General features: G+C 55.6%; 1 protein-coding gene across 6 annotated transcripts in view; it reads right to left on the reverse strand.

Annotated features, from left to right (window-relative positions):
* Positions 1 to 2151: 2151 nt before the first annotated feature.
* The window catches only part of SGPP2 (sphingosine-1-phosphate phosphatase 2), a 102132-nt gene continuing 82557 nt past the window's right edge, over positions 2152 to 21726 (reverse strand). For 4 of the 6 annotated variants that reach the window (XM_077885002.1, XM_077884999.1, XM_077885004.1 and 1 more), the window contains 2 exons: positions 12583 to 12708; positions 2152 to 5366 (listed from right to left, as the gene is read on the reverse strand). In XM_077885002.1, the coding sequence (XP_077741128.1) occupies positions 4755 to 5366; positions 12583 to 12708 (738 nt within the window). In that variant the 3' untranslated portion in view covers positions 2152 to 4754. The remainder of the gene's footprint in view (positions 5367 to 12582; positions 12709 to 21726) is intronic. The other 2 variants (XM_077885003.1, XM_077885000.1) reach the window with 1 other exon arrangement.

The following is a 21726-nucleotide window of genomic DNA, read 5'->3' on the forward strand; positions in this document are numbered from 1 at the left end:
GCCGTGGGGACCTGCCTGGCCGCGGGGACCTGCCAGACTGCGGGGACCTGCCTGGCCGTGGGGACCTGCCTGGCCGCGGGGACCTGCCAGACTGCAGGGACCTGCCTGGCCGCGGGGACCTGCCAGACTGCGGGGACCTGCCTGGCCGCGGGGACCTGCCAGACTGCGGGGACCTGCCTGGCCATGGGGACCTGCCTGGCCGCGGGGACCTGCCTGGCCGCGGGGACCTGCCAGACTGCGGGGACCTGCCTGGCCGTGGGGACCTGCCAGACTGCGGGGACCTGCCAGACTGCGGGGACCTGCCTGGCCGTGGGGACCTGCCTGGCCGCGGGGACCTGCCAGACTGCGGGGACCTGCCTGGCCGTGGGGACCTGCCTGGCCGCGGGGACCTGCCAGACTGCGGGGACCTGCCTGGCCGCGGGGACCTGCCAGACTGCGGGGACCTGCCTGGCCGCGGGGACCTGCCAGACTGCGGGGACCTGCCTGGCCATGGGGACCTGCCTGGCCGCGGGGACCTGCCTGGCCGCGGGGACCTGCCAGACTGCGGGGACCTGCCTGGCCGCGGGGACCTGCCAGACTGCGGGGACCTGCCTGGCCATGGGGACCTGCCTGGCCGCGGGGACCTGCCAGACTGCGGGGACCTGCCTGGCCGCGGGGACCTGCCAGACTGCGGGGACCTGCCTGGCCATGGGGACCTGCCTGGCCGCGGGGACCTGCCAGACTGCGGGGACCTGCCTGGCCGCGGGGACCTGCCAGACTGCGGGGACCTGCCTGGCCGTGGGGACCTGCCTGGCCGCGGGGACCTGCCAGACTGCGGGGACCTGCCAGACTGCGGGGACCTGCCTGGCCATGGGGACCTGCCTGGCCGCGGGGACCTGCCAGACTGCGGGGACCTGCCTGGCCGCGGGGACCTGCCAGACTGCGGGGACCTGCCTGGCCGTGGGGACCTGCCAGACTGCGGGGACCTGCCTGGCCGCGGGGACCTGCCAGACTGCGGGGACCTGCCTGGCCGCGGGGACCTGCCTGGCCACGGGGACCTGCCTGGCCGCGGGGACCTGCCAGACTGCGGGTACCTGCCTGACTGTGGGGACCTGCCTGGCTATGGGGACCTGGCCGTGGGGACCCAGGACAGCCCAAGGCTCCCCGGGACACCGCCGCCGGGTGGGGGGCCACACCAGGGTCGCCGAGGGAGGGCACCCACGGCCGGCTCCTCGGGATCCAAATGGGTCGGCACAGGGCACTTGGACGTCGCCCCTGGATGTCGCCATCTCTGGAATGGCCCCACAGGGATGGCCGGGGAGGGACTGAGGGGCTTTCTCAGCCTCCCCCTCTTTATCCCTCCACCCTGTCCTCGTGGCTCGGTTCTGCGTGTCCAAGGCGCCCTTGCTTGCCCTCTGTCCTGCCCCCGCCACCACTGTCACTGCTACACCGTCGCCAGCCCGGTTCGGTCGGGTTCTCCCTAGAAGAGCTGCAGGTGTTGGGGGGCTCTCCGGCCAGCCACGCCTCGCCACGCAGGACCCCGGTACCTCCCTGCCCGCACGTCCCCGTGAACCCCACGGTGCCACAGGGCTGGAGCCTCCGCTCAGTGGCCACAGCCTCGGCATCCCGGAGCCTCCTGCGTCCTGGGGGCTCCCCGTGCCCCCCGTGACCCCCATGCCCGCCTCGCAGGTAATAAAGCTTCGGTGGGTCGGAACCTTGGCCTTGCCTCTGTTATCTCAGGCAGCAAAGAGGGTGTGGGCAGTCGGCGGGGACGGGGTCACGGGGTCACGCTCCCCGGACTCCGTGCACTCACTGACCTGAACCTTCTCGTCACCTCGACCCGCAGCGCCCATCGTACTTACCCAACGGGACACGCTGCCGCGTGTCTCTGGTGAGAGGATTCCTTCCAGCATCAAGGGGTCCCAGGGGGCACCCGCCCCACTTCCTGCGTGTCACACGAGGGCCGCCCCGACGCTCACCAGCACCGCCGTGTGGAAGCGGGACACCAGCGGGATCACACCGCCTGTCCTTTCATTTCGCTGCCTCTTCTCAACTCAGGTCCCGGTGAACCCTGAAGGGGGGGCTGGGGGGGCTGGGGGGCAGCAGGGGGGCGGGGGGATGATCCAGGGGAGCACAGCACTGGCTTGTGAAACATTTAATAAGAAGTCCTAATCAAACCAAAAAAAAAAGAGATTTTATTTTAAAAAGAATGAATTTACATACAGTACATGAGCAAGACAGCCGAAGGCTCCCAAAATAGAAACCCGGAGCATTTGGGCCCGAAACAGCACATGCTTTGGTTACACTCGGGAAGCACGAGTCGCCCACTGCGGGGAGAAGATGCCGTGTCACCCGGCGACCAGCAGGCATGTTGGTACAGGGATTCCGGGCACCGCCACTCAGGGGTTTTCAGCTCAGGGTCCCCTCTGTGTGTCCTTCCGCACCTGCTGTGGCGCCGCAGGTCGGGGGCAAAACCAGCGTGGGGGCGGCCGGTTAGAAGGCTGCTGGGGCGGGCAGGCCCCGGGGCGCTGGGAGCAGGAATGTTCCAGACAGTGCGCCTTCTGGTGGGCTCCTGGAGGCGCCCGTCATCCGAGGGCATTGGGGTCACGGCTTGCACACGCAGGCCTGGCCAGGCCGCAGGCCCTACACACATGCTGGACGCACCGCGGGGAGCTTGGCTTGCAGATTCATCTCCCGGGCTGCACAGGGGCTGCACTGGGGCTGCACTGGGGCCGCGCTGGGGCTCCGTCCAGGCTGCGGCTGCACCGGCAGGGGGCAGTCTCTCCCAGGGAGAGAAACCCTAATGGTCCCAAGGCAGCGGAGGGGCGGGTGGCCTAGGTCTCCGTGTGGAAGGGACAGGCCTGGGGTGGGGCCTGGGGCGTGGGAGGTGCGTGCAGGGCCGGCCAGCAGAGGCCAGCCGCCTCACTTCAGGCCGCAGAGACTAAAATCGTCCTCATGGACGGATACCTCTTTCTCCAGGTGCAAAACAACACACTTCTTTAAAAAGCGACCAACCACGACAGCATGATCCACGGCTAAGGCCAATGTCCTCAGTCCAACCCTGCGAGTTCGTGTAAATGCAGCCTTAAGTACATTCACATAAAGACGATACTACGGCCGATGGCTGTCCCGTCGTGGGGACTTAAAGGACAGCATTAAAAATCACACACACGCTTGCAGGAACCGCCAACGCCCGCTGCTGTGACAGTTACAGCCCCTCCTCTCAAAAGATTGAGGTGGGAAGACCCCATCCTTTCACCCATTGGCCTCAGAAAAATCAACAGAGGTCATTCTTGTGGGAATATCATCAGGGCTGCCGGGGAGGGGCCTCACCCGCCGCTGGGGTGGGGGTGGGGTGGGGGGTGAGGGAGGTGGGGGGATGGGGGTTGTGGGGGAATGGGGGGTTGGGAGGGCTGGGGGGCGGCCCAGGGCAGGGGCGCCTCTAGGTTGGGCTCCTCCGGCCCTCCCTCCCCTCCCTCGTGGTGCACTAGCACCTCAGACGGCAGGTCATCGGATCCCTGCCTCCTTAACCACGACAGCCCACAGCCGGGGGAAGGATTTGAGGGAGAAGCAGAACATCTTTCTAGAAGTTGTTCTCTGTTGACGGGGGCACGAAGCCGCGCATCATCCCAGCACAAAGGTCGGGGAACATATTTGAAATCAGAACAAGTGGGGTTTTCAGTTTTCACCCCGGAGGCAGAAGCAGGAGCCTGTTGTCCCAGGCGGGAATGAAGTCTGAGCGAGGAGACCACAGGCCTCCTGACATCTGCGCTTCTGCTCACGGTTCAGAAAGTTCTGGAGGCTTGCTCCTTAGGGTTAAGGACTGAAGAGGCGCCGGCAGAGGGAACGTGGGGATGTTCGCAGGTCAGGTGGCCTTCCTGGGCCCCAGGAGGGCTCCCCCAGGCTTGAGGCCTGGGTTGTTAGGTCAGCTGGACACCTGGGCGCCGTTCTTGCATTCATTACCCTCAAGATTGCCCAGAGATGAGGGTGAGGGGGATGGAAAGGGAGCCCCTGATCCTGTGCAGGAAAGAACTGAGGAATGGAGGGTGATGTCCGGGAGGCCTGTTCCCCCATCGGGCCGCAGGAGGGATCCAGTTCATCGGGTCTGTGGATCTGCCGTCGCAGGGTTTGCACGGGAGCATGAAACCCCCGACGGTGGGTCCTGGGCTGGTCCCAGTCCCCAGAAGTGGGAGAGCACAGGACACTTGGAGGAGCCCTGATGGAGAGAGGTGGGCCGGACGGTGGGCTCCGTGGGTGAGGAGGGTCCCCACGCCACCTGGGGTTCTGCAAAACCCACCCGTGGTTGGGGGGGGCAGATGCGCACACCCCTGGGGCCAGGGCTCAGCAGGGCGCGGGCTCCTGCCCCGGGGGTACGTCCTGCTGCCACCCAGGGGCACAGTCTAGTGACCTCAGGACCAAAAAGCGCCCCCCACCCCTGCCAACCGAAGGCTGCAGTTGTATACGCTGCGGCCCCTTCTCCAGAGCCAAGTGTCCAGTCTGGACAGGAGGCCCCGCGATGCACAAGGTGAGCCTGACCTCCAGCCCCTGCGATCAGCGGGTCGCCCCGGTCTCCCGAGCCAGGCCTGCGCCCAAGCACACGGGGTCAGGCCCGCTTCCCGCAGCAGGGTGCACCCGCAGGTGCCAGCGGAACACGCGTGGGGCCTAAGGACTTCTTTTTTTTTAAGGAAAAACACATATGGGCGCGACTTGCCCGCCGCACCTGTGCCCGGTGCGCTCCCCTGTCCGGTGGGCCGGCCTCCAGGTGGGGGTGAGGGTCAGGGCAACCCCAGAAACCTGTGCAGCATGGGCACGAAGGTGGTGGCGCAGATGCCCACGGACGCGTAGGTGACGAACTTGTAAGGCACCTCGATCTCCAGCCTCCGCCGGGCCTCCCTGTCCCGCGGGACCACCCGGAACCACGAGCACAGCAGCTGCAGCGACAGCGCCTGGACCAGCCGGCGCACGGCGAGGACCAGCGCGATGCCCACCGCGAACTTGGTGAGGCTCAGCGCCAGCCCCGCGGCCAAGGCCGAGAGCCAGGGCGGGAGCCGGGGCGGGAGCGGCGGGAGGGGGAGGCCCGGGGGGCCCGCGGGGCGCGGCGGGGGCGCGGGGGCGGGGGCGGGGGCGGGGGCGGCCGCCAGCTGGAAGAAGTGGTTGATCCAGGAGCCGATGGTGACGCCCGCGCCCGCGGCCAGGATGGTGGTGGTGTCGGCGCGGGTCGGGCTGTAGAAGTCGGGCGCCGGGTAGTGGTAGCACAGCAGGAAGGGCACGACGGCGGCGCACACCGGGAACACGGGGCTGGCCGAGTCCAGGCGGTCGATGAGGCTCCAGGCCGGGTACGTGAGCGCCAGCAGCACCGCCGTCGCCGCGATGCCGCCCAGCACGTCCTGCGGGGACACCCGGCTGAGCCCACCCGCCCCTGCGCAGCCCCCACCCCCTCCCCCCTCCTCCCCGCCTGCTCGGGGCCAGGTGCCCCCCACCCCCCCTCCACCCTCCTCCCCGCCTGCTTGGGGCCAGGCGCCCCCCCACGCCTCCACCCCCCCTCCTCCCTCACCCCCGCCTGCTCAGGGCCAGGCGCCCCCCCACGCCTCCACCCCCCCTCCCTCCCTCACCCCCGCCTGCTCAGGGCCAGGCGCCCCCCCACGCCTCCACCCCCCCTCCTCCCTCACCCCCGCCTGCTCAGGGCCAGGCGCACCCCCTCCCCCCACCCCCCTCTTGCTCGGGGCCAGGTGCCCCCGCACCCCTCCACCCCCCCTCCCCCCTCCTGCTCGGGGCCAGGTGCCCCCCACCCCCCCTCCTCTCTCACCCCCGCCTGCTTGGGGCCAGGCGCACCCCCACCCCCCACCCCCCCTCCTCCCTCACCCCCGCCTGCTTGGGGCCAGGCGCCCCCCCACGCCTCCACCCCCCCCTCCTCCCTCACCCCCGCCTGCTCAGGGCCAGGCGCACCCCCACCCCCCTCCCCCCTCCTCCCTCACCCCCGCCTGCTCAGGGCCAGGCGCACCCCCTCCCCCACCCCCCTCTTGCTCGGGGCCAGGTGCCCCCGCACCCCTCCACCCCCCCTCCCCCCTCCTGCTCGGGCCAGGGCCCCCCACCCCCCTCCTCTCTCACCCCCGCCTGCTTGGGGGCCAGGCGCACCCCCACCCCCCACCCCCCCTCCTCCCTCACCCCCGCCTGCTTGGGGCCAGGCGCCCCCCCACGCCTCCACCCCCCCTCCTCCCTCACCCCCGCCTGCTCAGGGCCAGGCGCACCCCCACCCCCTCCCCCCTCCTCCCTCACCCCCGCCTGCTCAGGGCCAGGCGCACCCCCTCCCCCCACCCCCCTCTTGCTCGGGGCCAGGTGCCCCCGCACCCCTCCACCCCCCCTCCCCCCTCCTGCTCGGGGCCAGGTGCCCCCCACCCCCCCTCCTCTCTCACCCCCGCCTGCTTGGGGCCAGGCGCACCCCCACCCCCCACCCCCCCTCCTCCCTCACCCCCGCCTGCTTGGGGCCAGGCGCCCCCCCACGCCTCCACCCCCCCTCCTCCCTCACCCCCGCCTGCTCAGGGCCAGGCGCACCCCCACCCCCCTCCCCCCTCCTCCCTCACCCCCGCCTGCTCGGGGCCAGGCGCACCCCCACCCCCCACCCCCCTCTTGCTCGGGGCCAGGTGCCCCCGCACCCCTCCACCCCCCCTCCCCCCTCCTGCTCGGGGCCAGGTGCCCCCCACCCCCCCTCCTCTCTCACCCCCGCCTGCTTGGGGCCAGGCGCACCCCCACCCCCCACCCCCCCTCCTCCCTCACCCCCGCCTGCTTGGGGCCAGGCGCCCCCCCACGCCTCCACCCCCCCTCCTCCCTCACCCCCGCCTGCTCAGGGCCAGGCGCACCCCCACCCCCCACCCCCCTCTTGCTCGGGGCCAGGTGCCCCCGCACCCCTCCCCCCCCCCCTCCGGCTCGGGGCCAGGCCCCCCCACCCTCGGGCCTGCCGGCGGAGTCAGCGGGGGCGGGGCAGCGTGGCCCTCCTCGCCCTGCTGCCGGGCTGTCCGGCTGTCCCGCTGTCCGGCTGTCCGTGCCCCGCGCTTCCAGGAGCTGGGGACCTGCTGCGCCCCCCGGACTCCCCGCTGGGCCCACCCGGCACGTGCTGTCCCTGCTTCGGCTCCTCCCCTTCTCTGTCCTCCTCTTTAGCTCTCCTCCCTTCCTCCCTTCCTCCCTTCTTCCCTCCCTCCCTCCCTTCCTCCCTTCCCTCCTTCCACACCGATTTAAAACATCTTTAACCCCAGGGCGCCCCGGGGGCTTGGTCGCTGCGACTCCTCATTTCCCCCAGGTCAGGATCTCAGGGTCGTGGAGTCGGGCGGTAGGGCTCCTCGCTGGGGGCAGCGCCTGCTTGGGGTTCTCTCTCTCCCCCTCCCTCTTTATATACCTAAAACCACCTCTAACTCCTTAACGCCACCCACTTTCTCCTTCCCTTACTGTTCTTAAGGCAAAATGTATCAGAGGGTAAAGCCCTGGGATGGGAGGAGTAGGGCCAGGTCAGAGGACTGGAAGCTTGCTGAGGTTTGCTACAGGGTTTCACATGGATTCTTTGAAACCTTTACAACTGAAAATCTTAAAATATTTCCCACAATGCATTGGAAAATCTGCAAAGCCCCTAAAAGTAATAATACCCAGGCATTCAGGGTGGGGGGACCCGACTAGAAAAATGCCAAGTTCCACTGGGTAGGCCTGAGCCTGGTCATGTCGCATGATGGGGTGTCCTCTGCTGCTGTGAAATGCTTAAGGAGGTTTCATCCAGGACATGGGATTTTTTTTTCAAAGATCTATTTATTTTAAGGAGCGGGAGGGCAGGCAAGTGAGTATTAGAGTGGGGGGGTGGGGGCGGCGACGGCGGAGCAGACGCGACCCGGCGCTGGGCGTGCCTGACACTGACACCATCTCCAGACACCCACATGGAAGAGTTGTGTCTCCTCTTCTCCCTTCCGACCCCAGGTGAGTGGGCGTCCCAGGTGAGCCCGGCCGTGACCTCCACAGGGCCTGGGGAGCCTGGTGACCGGTGGTGGGGACTGAGCATAAGTGGCCTGCACGTTTTGAAGGACCACGCATCTAGGGAAAGGAGGAGACCCAGGGCCGATGACCCCAACAGGCCTGTACTCGGTGGGCAGCCCCACCCACATGCCGTCTGAGCCCTGAAGGAGCCAGGGGGACAAGAGTCATTTTGCCTCAATTTCTACAACCCGGGGCTGCTCTGAAACCCCGCGGGCAGAGGGCCCGGCAAGGCCCAGAGGCCTGCCCCCTGTGGCGTCTGGAGCTTCGCCCCCTTCCTGCGGGACCCGCTGGGCTCCCAGGGACAGAGGCTGGGGACCGCGACAAGCAGGGAGGGGCCGAAGGACAAGGCCCACAGGTCCTCAAGCCGCTGGGGCAGGGATTGTGGGGTGCGGGGGGACCTGCACGCCCCGAGCACCCGAGCACCCAGCCTGGCCGAGGGAGCGGGGATCCAGCCAGGCTGTCCTGACACCTACGGTCCGGCAGCAGGAGGCGCGAGGGGCTCAGGCAGGTCCAAGAACAGGTGCCAGATGCCCTGGGAAGTCCAGAGGTGGTTACGGGGCGGGGCCAGGAGGCAGCTCTGCAGGAGGGTGGGGGTCAGGCTCCATCCCTAGGTGTTGGGGAGATTCACGTGTTCTCCATGCGCTGTTGGGGGCACCCCAGCCCCCCCCCCCCCCCCCCCCCCCCCCCGCCCGGAAGCTCACAGCCAGCCCTGCCTTCCTTACCTGCCCGCCCCTCCCCTCGGCCCATAACCTGGGCCCTTCGGCACACGATCCTGCTCCCGCTGTTGCCACCCAGGGCTCTGACCTTCGTGTCACCGCACCCCCCCCCCCACACCTCCAGGGACTGCCGTCCTGAGGGCGGCTTCAATAGCACTTTCTCCAACTTTCCCCGGGGACCGAGGCAGGCCTGGGCGCGTGCGTCTAACACCCCACGAGTCGCAGAGGTAGCAGAAGCCTAGATACTAACCCCGAGGGCCGACAGCCTGCAGATTGCGAAGCAGAGTCCAGTGCGATATGGGTTTGATGAGCCTATGGTTCTGGGGGGCTCCCCCCCCACCCTCCCCGTTGAACTCCGCCGTCGCGGTCACATGGCCACCTGCTCCCCGCAAACCTGCCCGGTGCGATGAGGCAACTCGGGGTTCGCATTCCTTTCACGTATGTCCCTTGGACCGTCTCTCAAGATCCTATCGGTTCATCCGAGGCTCAGCTCAAAAGCTATTTCCTTTCCAAAATAGCTTCGCGCATCACCGCACTTGGGGCTAACCTCTCCCTGAACCCAGCGGGAAGGTCCTTGCTTCCCACCGCTCGCGGAGCCCTTCCCTTACGTTGCCTTTGTCCGGTGGCCGCGTGCTTTCCCCCGAGTCCCGCCAAGGCCGTGATGGGCCGCCTGAGTCCCCCGCACCCTGGCACACGTCACAGTAGAGCCTCCGTGGAGCAGATGCTCGGTTCGCAGTGTCGGGGACAAGTGCATGCCTTTCTCTTACCCTGACTATCCATAAGAGTTGAGACCCGTTGTCTCCAGACAGAAAAGACAAGTTGCCTTCCTTCCTTCCTTCGGTCTTTTTTGTAACTACGGTCACCGATCCCCAGACATCTGGTGGGAATAGTCTCCAGGGCACCAGGAGACCACACTCCTTGGGTCCGCAGCCCTAGCCTTTGCGGCAAGAGGAATCCTAGCCAACGTGCTTCTGGCATAGTTTCGTTCCTACTAGCCACACATTGGATTTTCTGCCATAAAGGTGATCTTGTAATAAAGACATTTATTGTTTTTAAGATTTTATTTATTTATTAGAGACAGAGAGAGAGAGAGAGAGGCAGAGACACAGGCAGAGGGAGAAGCAGGCTCCATGCAGGGAGCCCGACGCGGGACTCGATCCTGGGAATCCAGGATCAGGCCCTGGGCTGAAGGCGGCGCTAAACCATTGAGCCACCGGGGCTGCCCTTAATAAAGACATTTAGGTATTTTTTATAAGGAAACTACTTGAACCATCTCCAGTGAGTTTTCCTATTTGGGGCTCTACATTTCTAGTAAGAAAAGTATCCAAAGCAGCTTCTAAAAATAAGGATGATAATGCTTAAAAACTCAAGAACAGCTTTTTATATTAATTTTTTCAAGCTACTGAATTCAGAGAAATGACAGAAACTGACAAGAATCTCCAACTCAGAACAGCATCTGCTGATTTGATTCTGGCAAATTCCGAATGAGGAGGTGATTTTTCTCTGGAACCTCTACCGTCCGGCACAGTACTCAGGGCCGGAGAGAAAACAGTTCCCAGGCCCCTGGGAGGGCTGGACGGGCTGCGGGCAGAGGTCAGTGCAGAGGGCGTGAGGGCAGAGGTGGGGAGTCGGCAGCCGGGCCTGCGACAATGCTGTTCCGAGCAGGTGCACGTCACGGGAGGGGCAGAGGGGAGAGAGGGAAAGCCTGTGCGGTGTACAGGGAGATGTGAACGGCACGGGGGACCAGGAAAACAGAATGGTGCCAAAAGCATGGTAGGGAAAGACACGAGGACGAAAATGGTAGACTGGATATTCCTTACTTGGGGGGGGGGTGTGTTAAAACTCCTTTCTATGAATATAGACTATGAAGTATACAAAATATACAAAATATTCACCACTTTGACCCAATTATTCCACTCCTAGGTGTTTATTCTTTAAAAACAAAACAAAACAAAACAAAAACCAAAGAAAATAATCAAGCTGTTCACAGATTTATGTATAGGGAAGATTCTTGTTGGGTTAGCTCAATTCATACCAATTAAGCCCAGAAAGTAACACATGCTCCACTAGAGAACAATCCAAAAATACAAACAAGCAAAAAATAGCACAAAGGTCACGCATCATAAGAAGAATCTGGGAAGATATAAATCAAGCGTTCTATAATAGGATAAAAATATGTACTAATTTGGAATGAACATTTTACATTTGAGAAGATGCATTTCTGGAGCCTTATTTTCTGTGGTTTCAAAATGACCATAAGTGGGAGATAATATCAAGCAGAATACAGACTTGGCACAGAGGATGCTCCTGGTTCTATATAAATATGTACTTGCATGCATGGGCGAAATAGCAGAAGGAAATAAACAAATATTAAAAGTAGGGTTTTTTTCCCTATTTGTATATTACAGATGATTACTATCTCCACCATGCCTTGCAATATTTTATAGATTTTCTAGCCCCAACACCCATTATTTTACTATAATAGAAATATAATCCTGGTGAAGGAATCATGATGTTAAAATCAGAATGTTTCAAAATAGACGAACACAGAAACAATTAACTGATGCTTATAGATGCTTACATCATGCCAAGGAAGGAAACACCCCCAAGCATCTAGATGATAGCCAACCTACCATTTCTCCAAGACCTAACCAACATTTAAAATAAAGGTACCACTGCCAGGGCTAGCCTACTTACCAAGTGCGCTATTTGAGACATAATGAACCTAAAGGTTCATTCAATTTACCATTCCTGGGTTTAAACAAAAAGCTTTTACATTATTTGGGGAAAAAAAAAATTACATGAGACTGGCATTTTCCAAAGTCGAAATGCAAACAGATGATTCTTGTGCCTATCTTCATCTTCAATTATAAACTTAGTATTTAGATAAAAGCTTGAGCTTTATTATGTCTTGTTACCGAAAACAAGAATATAAGACTGGCCATCTGGATTGTTCAGGAACGAACGCTAATCAAAGAGCCCCCACTATCAGCACGAAGTTCGGTGTCGAGAGAAACACATTAAAGTAACGTTTTTATTCTTAGCCAAACAGAAGCGCTCCTCCTGGGGAACTCTCCAGAAATTGCAGCCGCAGGCCCCAACCCTGAGAACTGCCGGCTTTGTGAATTCTGACCCTACATCCCATTCCCATATGCAGCTTTTCTGCGACAAATTCACATTCGATCTCCAAACATCTTCACCGAGGAATGCTATTGAGGGGACGGCACAACACAAGGTCAGCTAGCTAGAAAGAAGGGGGGGCGCCGAAACCATTCATTCAATTGTTAGGAAAGAATGCATTCAGATCTCGGAACTATTTATGCTGAGAGAACTCCAAGATTCTGGCATCTTCCCCTCCGCCAGGTCCCCCACTGAGAGTGTGAAGGGCCCTCTCTGCCCTTGGCTGCCTTCATGGAGCGAGCTGAAGCCAGGAGCAGAGTAAAAGCCAAGACCCACTTCTTTGTACGCTCAGTGAATGCTCTCAAGGCGAGCAGACCCTGACATTAAGACAAACTGGGGGGGGGGGCGCATTAAAAAAAGAAAAATCCAAACTCCTACGATCATTCTAGAAGATAACCTTTAGTTATGGATCGATGTTTCCCAGTTAACACACTGAATACGTGCTCGTTCCCATGCTAGCTCACAATTGGTTCAGTTTCTGAGAATAATGCAAGTGAGGTTCAGTAGAAGCCAAACGGCAAGAGGCAACGCTGTTCATGAATATGAATATGAATGATCACAGACAGAAGCCTACCGCTATGTGATTAGCATACGCATAGGGGAGGGAGGGGGACTGCAGGAGTTCAAAAAATATTAATTTCCTATTGAAACACACCAGCGTTCACAGGGACCAAGGAAAGGCGGGAAGGGTTACCTTGCCACCTGGTGTGAACGTAGCTGGAATCTCCTGATGTTGGTGGCTCTTTGAGTGGACACGCTGTCGCTGCTGCCCCTCTTCGCCGTGACTGTCGTCTGAGCCACCGGATATCCGGGCACAAATCTAAGACCAAGGATCAGGATGGCCATAAAGAGAAAGCTTTGAAAAGGACTTTCTGCAAGCTCACTAAGCTTAGGAGTAACTGTGAGCGTATGCCAGCTTTCACCTCCTGCCATTTTAAAATAAATGCTCACTTTCCAAGGGAGGACACTTAAGGCTTCGTTAGAGATTATGTTGACATTCTTAACCGGGAACGGTTTTCTGGAAGCGTGTCGGGAAACATGGCATAAAATTGGACATGAGGCCTCAAAAAATACCTCGTTCTCATGTCCCATGGTGGGAGAGGGGGAAGGCCACCCGAGGATGACAGAAGGGACAACTCTCTGTTCACTGTTTACTCCCGACGAGAGGTCTCAGACTTCATAATGTGACAGGCTAGTTGAGATTTTTGTTTGGCAGAGACAAATAATTTCTGTCCAGCAGAAATGGTAAGTCCAGGGTTTACAGTTTGTTGCCCTATAGGACAGTAACGAATTTTGTATATAACCCAACAGTCTCAAGGTGATAGTTCTTGGGGCACCCGGGTGGCTCAGCAGTTGAGCATCTGCCTTTGGCTCCGGCGGTGACCCCAGGGTCCTGGGATCGAGTCTCACCTCAGGCTCCCTGCATGGAGCCTGCTTCTCCCTCTGCCTGTGTCTCTGCCTCTCTCTCTCTGTCTCTCATGAATACACAAATAAAATCTTTTTAAAAAAATGGCATTGGTTTACTAAACAAGTAAAAAAACCCCAGTGTTGTCACTTAATGTGATGCTATAATAAGATACTATTGCATGTGTTTTACAATATAGATATTAGCTCAATAGATACTTGGGTATATATTTCTAAACTTGAGTCCATGTGCAGCATGATTTAGGAAATAACCTCTTGCTTGTCTTGGCGTCAGAGAATCGAACATGTCCAAACAGATCTTCATGAAGCAGACTAAATTTCCCCACCCATAATTCACATTCATGTGACCAGTTCAAACTATACTGAATCACGAGGCTTGGCAGGTCAATAGGATTATGATAGCAGATCAAACAGGCTTCCAGACAGGTTATAACATCATTTTTGACAACTGCTAAGCAGCTTGTAAGACTGACAAGGGTAGGGAAGGGCAATCTGCTAGGAGACACAAAAGGCACTGTCAAACATTTGAGCGATTTTTCTCCGATCTGGGTGGGCAGGGGGGCCTCCGAGCAACAAGAGAACAGAAGCAGGTCGTGCTCAACGTAACAGAACTCAACAGGCCGGGGCAGGTTGCGACATAACCGCCATCGTCCCCATGTTTGCAGGGATCTTGTACGTAGGCCGTTTTGGCGCTTTTCAAATTGTATCTTGCATTTGAATCTGCTGGGAAGCTTCTTAGAGGCGGGTTCTGATTCAGTGGGTCCAGGTGGGGCCTGAGAGTCTGCGTTTGTAACCAGCCCCCAGGGGCCACCCCGGGAAGGGCAAGCACCACCTCCCCTCCTCGACCCCCGAGGCCCACGTGGGCTTCCACAGGCACACGGCAGGTCAGAGCTCCTGGAAGGCTTCTTTAAAACACACACAAAAGACTAAAACTTCTGAATTAGGGGGGTACCGTACTTGAAAGCGATGGTACAGCTTTTGAAAGTCCTAAGGGGATATCCTGATGTAGAAACTCTTGGGTATCAAGAGGTACCAGGGAAAGATCTGAAAATTCTGTCGACCTAGCAACAGGGGTCCTCACGTTTGGAGGAGTAAACTGACCTTGGGAAATGCTGGCTTGAGCCCTTGAGCCCTGGCTCCCAGTGCAAAAACAGAACCTCTGGAGGGCATTGTCTGTGGCCCTTATATCACAGTAGGAACTAGAGATGATGGGAAAATACCAGCTTTGGGGCTCCATTGGTTATGCGGCTACCTTCAGCCCAGGTCACAATCCCAGGGGCCTGGGATCGAGCTCTGCGTTGGGCTCCATGCCCAGCCGGGAGTCTGCTTCTCCGTCTGCCCCTCAGCCTCCTCGTGCTCTCTCTCTCTCTCTCTCTCTCTCTCTCTCTCTCTCATTCTCATTCTCAAATAAATAAAATCTTAAAAGAAAAAATACCAGTCTTGCATTGCAGACTGTCCTAGTGTTGTTGAACATGGCCCTGCAGTGTCCCTGAGGCTGGACCACCCCAACTACAGGACTGTCACTTCCTTGTCACTAAGTGTGTACCGGGTAAGAAAAAGCAAAACCACATGACGTTCTTAAATGGAGATGTGAGAGCCAGGACACACGGAGGCACTAGATGGTGTCCATAGGTGACCCTCTGCTTTCGTAAGCGCCGGGAGAACTCCGGGTGTGGTACGGAAACCAAACTGTGGTGTCAATCTATGCACATAATCTTATGGAGGGTTCAGGGTGGTGGTTTTTTTTTTTAAGAATCAAATTATGGCACTACTAGGAAGACTTGTATACATTTAAAAATATGATACATGGAGTCTTTACTTCCTTTCCCAAGTGAGCTTGCTTTAAGGAACATTCCCACAGACATACATAAACACAGACCTCCGTAGTGTTTTGAGATCAAAATTAAATCCTGGACTCTGTAGATTTTCAGAGGACAGGATGCAAGGCCTCTCTCTGACTCCTCCCCAGCTCTCCGCTGGGCCCCAGCCTTGTCCGTCAGACCAGCAGCAGGACACACTCTGGCAGGAAGACTCCTTTGCAGGCAGTTTCACGGCTGCAGTGGACACGCAGTCCCTTGGCCCTTTGCGGCCAAACCCTGCAGCTGCTCTCCACAGGCAATGTGGGTCAGCTCGACTCAAAACTCTTCCAGATGAACTTCGCATTTTGAAACAGCACCGCTGGGGCACCCAGGTGGCTCCATTGGTGAAGCATCTACCTTTGACTCAGGTCCTGGTGTCAGGGTCCTGGGATTGAATCCTGCATCAGGCTTCCTGCTCAGCAGAGAGCCTGCTTCTCCCTCTGCCTCTGACCCTCCCCTGGGGCTCATGCTCTCTCTCTGTCAAATAAATAAATAAATAAATAAATAAATAAATAAATAAATAAATAAAATATTTGGCGGGTGGGGGGGTGGTTAAAAAAAACATATCACCAGAGAGAAGGGATGGATGGATATTAATTCTGTTGAGAACCTGGTTCCTTTTTTCAATTAAGTTGGGAGGTAGGATTATAGCAATTAAAAGGAATTTTGCTAACCAACAGTTTGCTGATCTGATTGATTCTCAAACAATAAAAGGACACAAGATATAATAAGCCCTTTGAAACTCATGTATTTGTTTTATTGCCAAAATCCATATTAAGTGTTGCTTCTCAAAAGAAAAAACAAATAGAGGGACAGTGCAGGGGAATGCTACGAAATACAAGCACCCAAAAAGGAGTTATTGTTCATGACAGTAATGTCTAAAATCTTCTGGGAAACCCTCATGTAAATAACAATAGAGTTCAAGTATTTATTAACTCATCCATTCAATAGCCATCATGTGCTTTTATTTTCAACTGGCTATTATGTACCAAGAAATATATGAGGATAGAGGAAGAGTAAAGATAGTGTCTCTGTCCATTAGCCAAAAATAGCTTTACTGTTTTTTTGTCAAAAAACCCCTGACTTTAATAGTCAGGTTCACTATTAAAAATGCATCGTGGAGGCGTCTGCCATAACCACCCCCTGGTGCATGCAATTTCACAACTAATGGCACTGTACTCTATAAGCTGTTCTATAGAATCCCAATGCTTTTTTTTTTTTCATTGACAATATGTCATCCACATTTTTTTCATGATTACAGAACTGCATTACTTTAATGGCTATAGAACATTCCACTCTGGATATACTATACTTAACTAGATCTGATTGACGGACACTTAGTGTATCCTCATTGTTTGCTTTTAAATGTATTAATGACATCCTAGAGGGGCAGTATAGAAAGAATGACAATTAAAAACATGGATTCTTAAAAAAACAAAACAAAACATGGATTCTGAAGTTGGACTGCTTGGTTTTGAATCTCAGTCCAATTTCTTATCAACTATAGAACCTTGGTCAGGTTCCTTGACCTCTGCTTCATGCTTCCTTTGTAAGCCTGGAATAACACTAGCACCTTCCTCGTACGGTTGCTGGAGGTGGTTAACTGCCCTATGAGGTAGTTAATACATGCAAAGCACTTAGAATGGAGCCCAGCAGATGATAAGTACTTGATAAATGCTGGGCACCTGGGTGGCTCAGGGGTGAAGCTTCTGCCTTTGGGGTCCTGGGATCAAATCCCACATTGGGCTCCCTGCAGGGAGCCTGCTTCTCCCTCTGCCTGTGTCTCTGCCTCTCTCTGTGTGTCTTTCAGAAATAAATAAATAAAATCTTTTTTAAAAAATGTTTGCTGTTGTTTTCACCTTTATACTTGTGCAATTATATGCTTTAGAGCAAACTCCTAGAATTGGGCTAGAAGCCCGGAAGACTAAGAATGCACATTTTAGACATCCATCTCTTCTGTAAAATGCCCTCCAAGAAGCCTATCCGGATGGATTATCCATATTTTTAAAGACAGTCATCCTTGTTTGGCAGACATGAACTCTGGAAACTTACTGTTATCTGACCAAACTGGTTACACCGACTCAGTGCACACTGTGGACAAGTGGAAGTGGCAAGATTCCAGTTCAGGGACACTGAAGGAAAGGACACAAAGAATTCTATACCTAGCAAAAATATACTCCAAAAAAATGAAAGTGAGACAACCCCTAAAAAGCCCCTAAAACCCCTAAAAACTGAAAGAATTCATTACCAGCATAACCATGCTAAAAGAAACACTAAAATAGACTAATTTAGGCAGAAAGAAAGAGATGCCACCTGGACGAACAGAACTGTAGGCAGGAATGAAGAACAATGGAAAGGATAAATATGTGGATAAACCTAGATGTATGTTCCCTATAAAACAATAAGAATAAGTTCTTGTGGGCTTTAAATTATAGGGAGAACTGAATTTCATTTAATGACTCACTACCAGGGAGTGGTAAAGGTACTAATTTGCAGTTGACTCTCATAAATCAAGGATGCATGTTGTTGTAATCTCTTGGGTAACCACTAAAAGAACTGGAAAGACTTTCACCACCTGACATCAAGACTTATTACAAAGCTACAGCAAAGGAGGAAGTGATATGGGCACGAAGATAACTGCCACCAGAGAGGAGGAGGGGTGTGTGTGTGTGTGTGTGTGTGTGTGTGTGTGTGTATAGTATAAACAGTCCCTTGATTTACGACAAAATTGATGCTTCACTAAATGGAAAAAGGACAATCCTTATGAATGGCACTGAGCATATTGGATATTCCTATAAAGCAAAGATGAATCAAAAATCAATTCCAAGTAGACCGTGGATCTAAATAACAAAAGCAAATCAATAAATCTTTTCAAACATAAGACTTCATGAAACTTCATGACTGTGGTGTAGGCAAAAGTATCTTAAGGTTGATGTTCAAATCAAGAACTTCTCTTTACCTTAAGACACCACCAGTAGAGCAAACAGGAAGCCTCGGATGGGAAAAGCAATTTGCAACACTGTATGTAGACCTGACCGGCGACTCACCAATAGAGATGAGCAACCCAGGAAAAAAGAAAAGGTCAGAAGACAAATAGGCACCCTGCAAAAGAGGATATATAAATGGCCAATAAATGTATGAAAAGTGGCTGTCATTATTCATCAGGGAAATCAAAATAAAAGCACAATGAACTACTATTACACACCCACTGGCACAACTACAATTAAAATGGCTGACATGGTGGGGGGCGGGGGGTGGGGGGGTGGGAGAGAAGCGGAGAACTGAAGATCTCAGACACCACCGATGGGAGCGGGAATTGGCCTAAGTGATCTTCAGAGGATACAACTGCGTATCCCAAGGCCGAGCTTACCTTATGACCTGGCATTTTTACTCCTACATTCACACTCAATAGTCAAGTGTATATTTGCTTTAAAACCCATGTAAAAGGAAGCTCAGAGTAGCATCGTTTACCGTAGCCTCCAACCGGAAGCAATCCAGGGGATCCACCAGTGGCGGAAGGGATAACGTGTGATGTAGTCGTAGGTTCTGCTACTACCCAACAATAAACATTAATGAACTAAGCTACAAGCAACAAAATGGGTGACGATCATGAACAAAACAGTCATGAAAGAAGCCCAATGCAGAAGAATGGCTGGTATGTAACTCCATTTATGGGGAGTTCTGCTAGGAAATGGGGTCAGAGATCTGGGAAGCAGGTATCTTGAGGGGGTGCAGTGTAGAGGGCATGGGGGGCACTTCTAAGGTACTGGTAATGCTACAGGTACCATGACCTGGGTGGTAGTTACTTGGGGTGCCTACTTCTCTCTCCTCATCCTCTAGGTGCCTTATATCCAAGAACCAGGCACTAGGTTCTCCATGAAATTCTCAAGTCCATCAGGAACTACAGAACCTTCTTCCTCAGCCCGGCTACACCATCATCCTATTTATTAAACGGAGCATGTGAGGCACTGGGCAGCACGTCTTCAGACACCCTCCCTTCTCTCCTAGGAACTGGGCTCTCAAGGAGCCGCAAAGCTCATGCTGCTGCCACTTGCTCCACGGTCCCGTCTGCCACATTCGACTCCCGAGAGTTCAAGAAGCTCGAAATGAGCATCTGTGCCTGCCCGCTATTTACTGCTGCAGTGACATGTCTACTAAATTTTCCGCGAGTTTCCTCTTACAGGCAAAAGGAAATAATGTTGGACAAATATCAGGTAATAGGAGTCGGCCTGGTGTCCGACAGCGAATGCAATATTCCAGCTAATGGATGAATCCTGTCAAATCCGACTTAATAAAGCACAAAGAGATGAGAGAGAAAACATCGATTCAGGAACAGATTACAGACGATATCCATGCAATGCGCTGGCTACTCACTGCGCGCTTACTGTCGGGCACTGAGGGGGGACTCGGAGTCAGGAGGCCAGGGACAGGAGAGTCCTAGCCTCACCAGCCTCGCAGCCTACAGGATGAGTATCACCAACCACAGGCCCATCACAGCTTGCGCCTCCTGGTTAGAAGGTGACCTGTACACTCTCAGATATGCAGGCACCTGAGAGACATGCAATGAAGGTCCCTAACTCTACCCAAATAGAAATATTTGTAGGGGAGTTAAAAGAAAGAAAGGTGGGGAAATTCGCATTCTTGTCTTTCCTGTCGGCAAAACAGTTTCCCCCGGGAGGCCCACTTCTTGGAAACAACCACAAGCAGGGCTTTTCATAGTCTCATTTCTTCAAAGAAGAAATGAGACGTGGGACCCTTGAGGGGCTCAGGGGTTGAGCATCTGCCTTCGGCTCAGGGTGTGACCCCGGGTCCTGGGATCGAGTCCCGCATCAGGCTCCCTGCAGGGAGCCTGCTTCTCCCTCTGCCTGTGTCTCTGCCTCTCCCTGTGTGTCTGTCATGCATAAATAAATAAAATTTAAAAAAAAAAGAAAAAGAAAAAAATGAGATGAAAAAGGGAAAAAGGATCCCAAAGCCTGATGGAACTCGTCAGCTACCACCCGTTCCCCCCATCCCATGGAACTGGAGACGTGGAGAAGTTAAAGACCTCGTCCCCTCAGCTCCTCGGGAAGTCGGGTCCCCCACACAGGTGCCCCGTGGGAAGCCACCGTCCACCTGCTGCTTCTGTGACCCGGCAAAGTCTCAGCCACGTGAATTGAAGCAGCAGGTCTGAGGATTCCAGCCTCTAGTCACCAGCGCCCGGTTTTCTGGAAGCATCTGTGGCCATTACGGAGGCTGGGCTCAGCCTAGCATCTGTTAATTTGGTTGGTGAGTGTGAGAGGCGGCGATGAGGAGGGTGGGCAGCAGCGGCAGCGACGGGCTCTCTCTGCCCATCAAGCCCTTCCAACATTTTGTGAGCACCACATTCCCCGTGTTTAAATTCACTTTGCTAAAATACCTAGAGGTGACTCTTTTTTCACTCCAGTGCAGAGTCTTAGGTTTTTTTGTTTTTTAATACAATTCTACTGTTTGGTTAGCCCATCCACAGATGTCAGGACCAGAAACACACAAAGCAGCAAAAATAAGTCAATCTGGGACCAGCAATTTCCACCAGGGAATCATCCCTGATGATGGCCAGAGAGAGATTTAGTCTGTAGTTTACAACAGGCCCTTAGAGATTCCCTCACTGTGTAAAACGGGGTAGAGGCTTGGGTGAGCAGCGCTGCACTGGTTTCCTTGACTTCAAATGTTGTGAGAACCTGGACATGCTCTTGTGTGTCGGGGTGAGGAGGGCCGGAGGCCTAGTGCAAACCTGCTCGGGATCTTTATTCAGACCAGAGAATCTCCCGGGACAATGGTTCCAGGGAACTTTGTGCAAAATGCAACAGAGAGGAGTACCCTGCTTTTTTTTCACTTGATGTATTTGAGCAGATCTCTGTGTTATAGAACTTTAAAAAAAAATTGGAGTCTGGGGGCCCCTGGGTGGCTCAGTCGGTTGAGCATCCAACTTCGGCTCAGGTCCTGGGGTCGAGCCCCATGTCGGGGGGTGGGGGGGATCTGCTCCTCCCTCTGCATCTCTCCCTGTTGTGCTGTCTCTCAAATAAATAAATATAATTAAAAAAAAATCGGAGTCTCTTGAGCTTTTATTCATCTGCGAGTGCTCGTTCTCTCCCTCTCCCCCCTGTTTAGGGCTATGATTCCAGTTTCAGGTTGGCAGCTCCTGAGGTTCACCTCGGACAGTTCACAGCTGGGGGGGTTGGCGCACACCGGGTCCCCGGCCACCTGGCAGCGCCCTCCCGCACCCCAGCTCCCAGCAGCTGCTGCTCTCCTGTCCCCACCAGAGTTCTGCCCTTTCCAGATGTCACAGGAATCAGTCACCCGGGATCCAGCCATTGCGCCTGGCTTCCTCCTGCTGGCCTACTTCCCCCCAGGGGGCAAACGGGCCTCGCGGGGGCTGGGGTGGGGTGGGGGTGCTGCGGGGTGTCCGGCCGGGGAGATTGGGGACACCTGCTTTAGCAATGAATACTATTTTCGATAAATGCAATATTTATCAAAAAACAAATTTAACATAATCAATAATTGAATGTTGTTCCAGGTCACGATTCGTAGTTTATTTT

This window comes from Canis aureus, chromosome 36 (assembly GCF_053574225.1).
Source record: "Canis aureus isolate CA01 chromosome 36, VMU_Caureus_v.1.0, whole genome shotgun sequence".
Classification (NCBI taxonomy): Eukaryota; Metazoa; Chordata; class Mammalia; order Carnivora; family Canidae; genus Canis; species Canis aureus.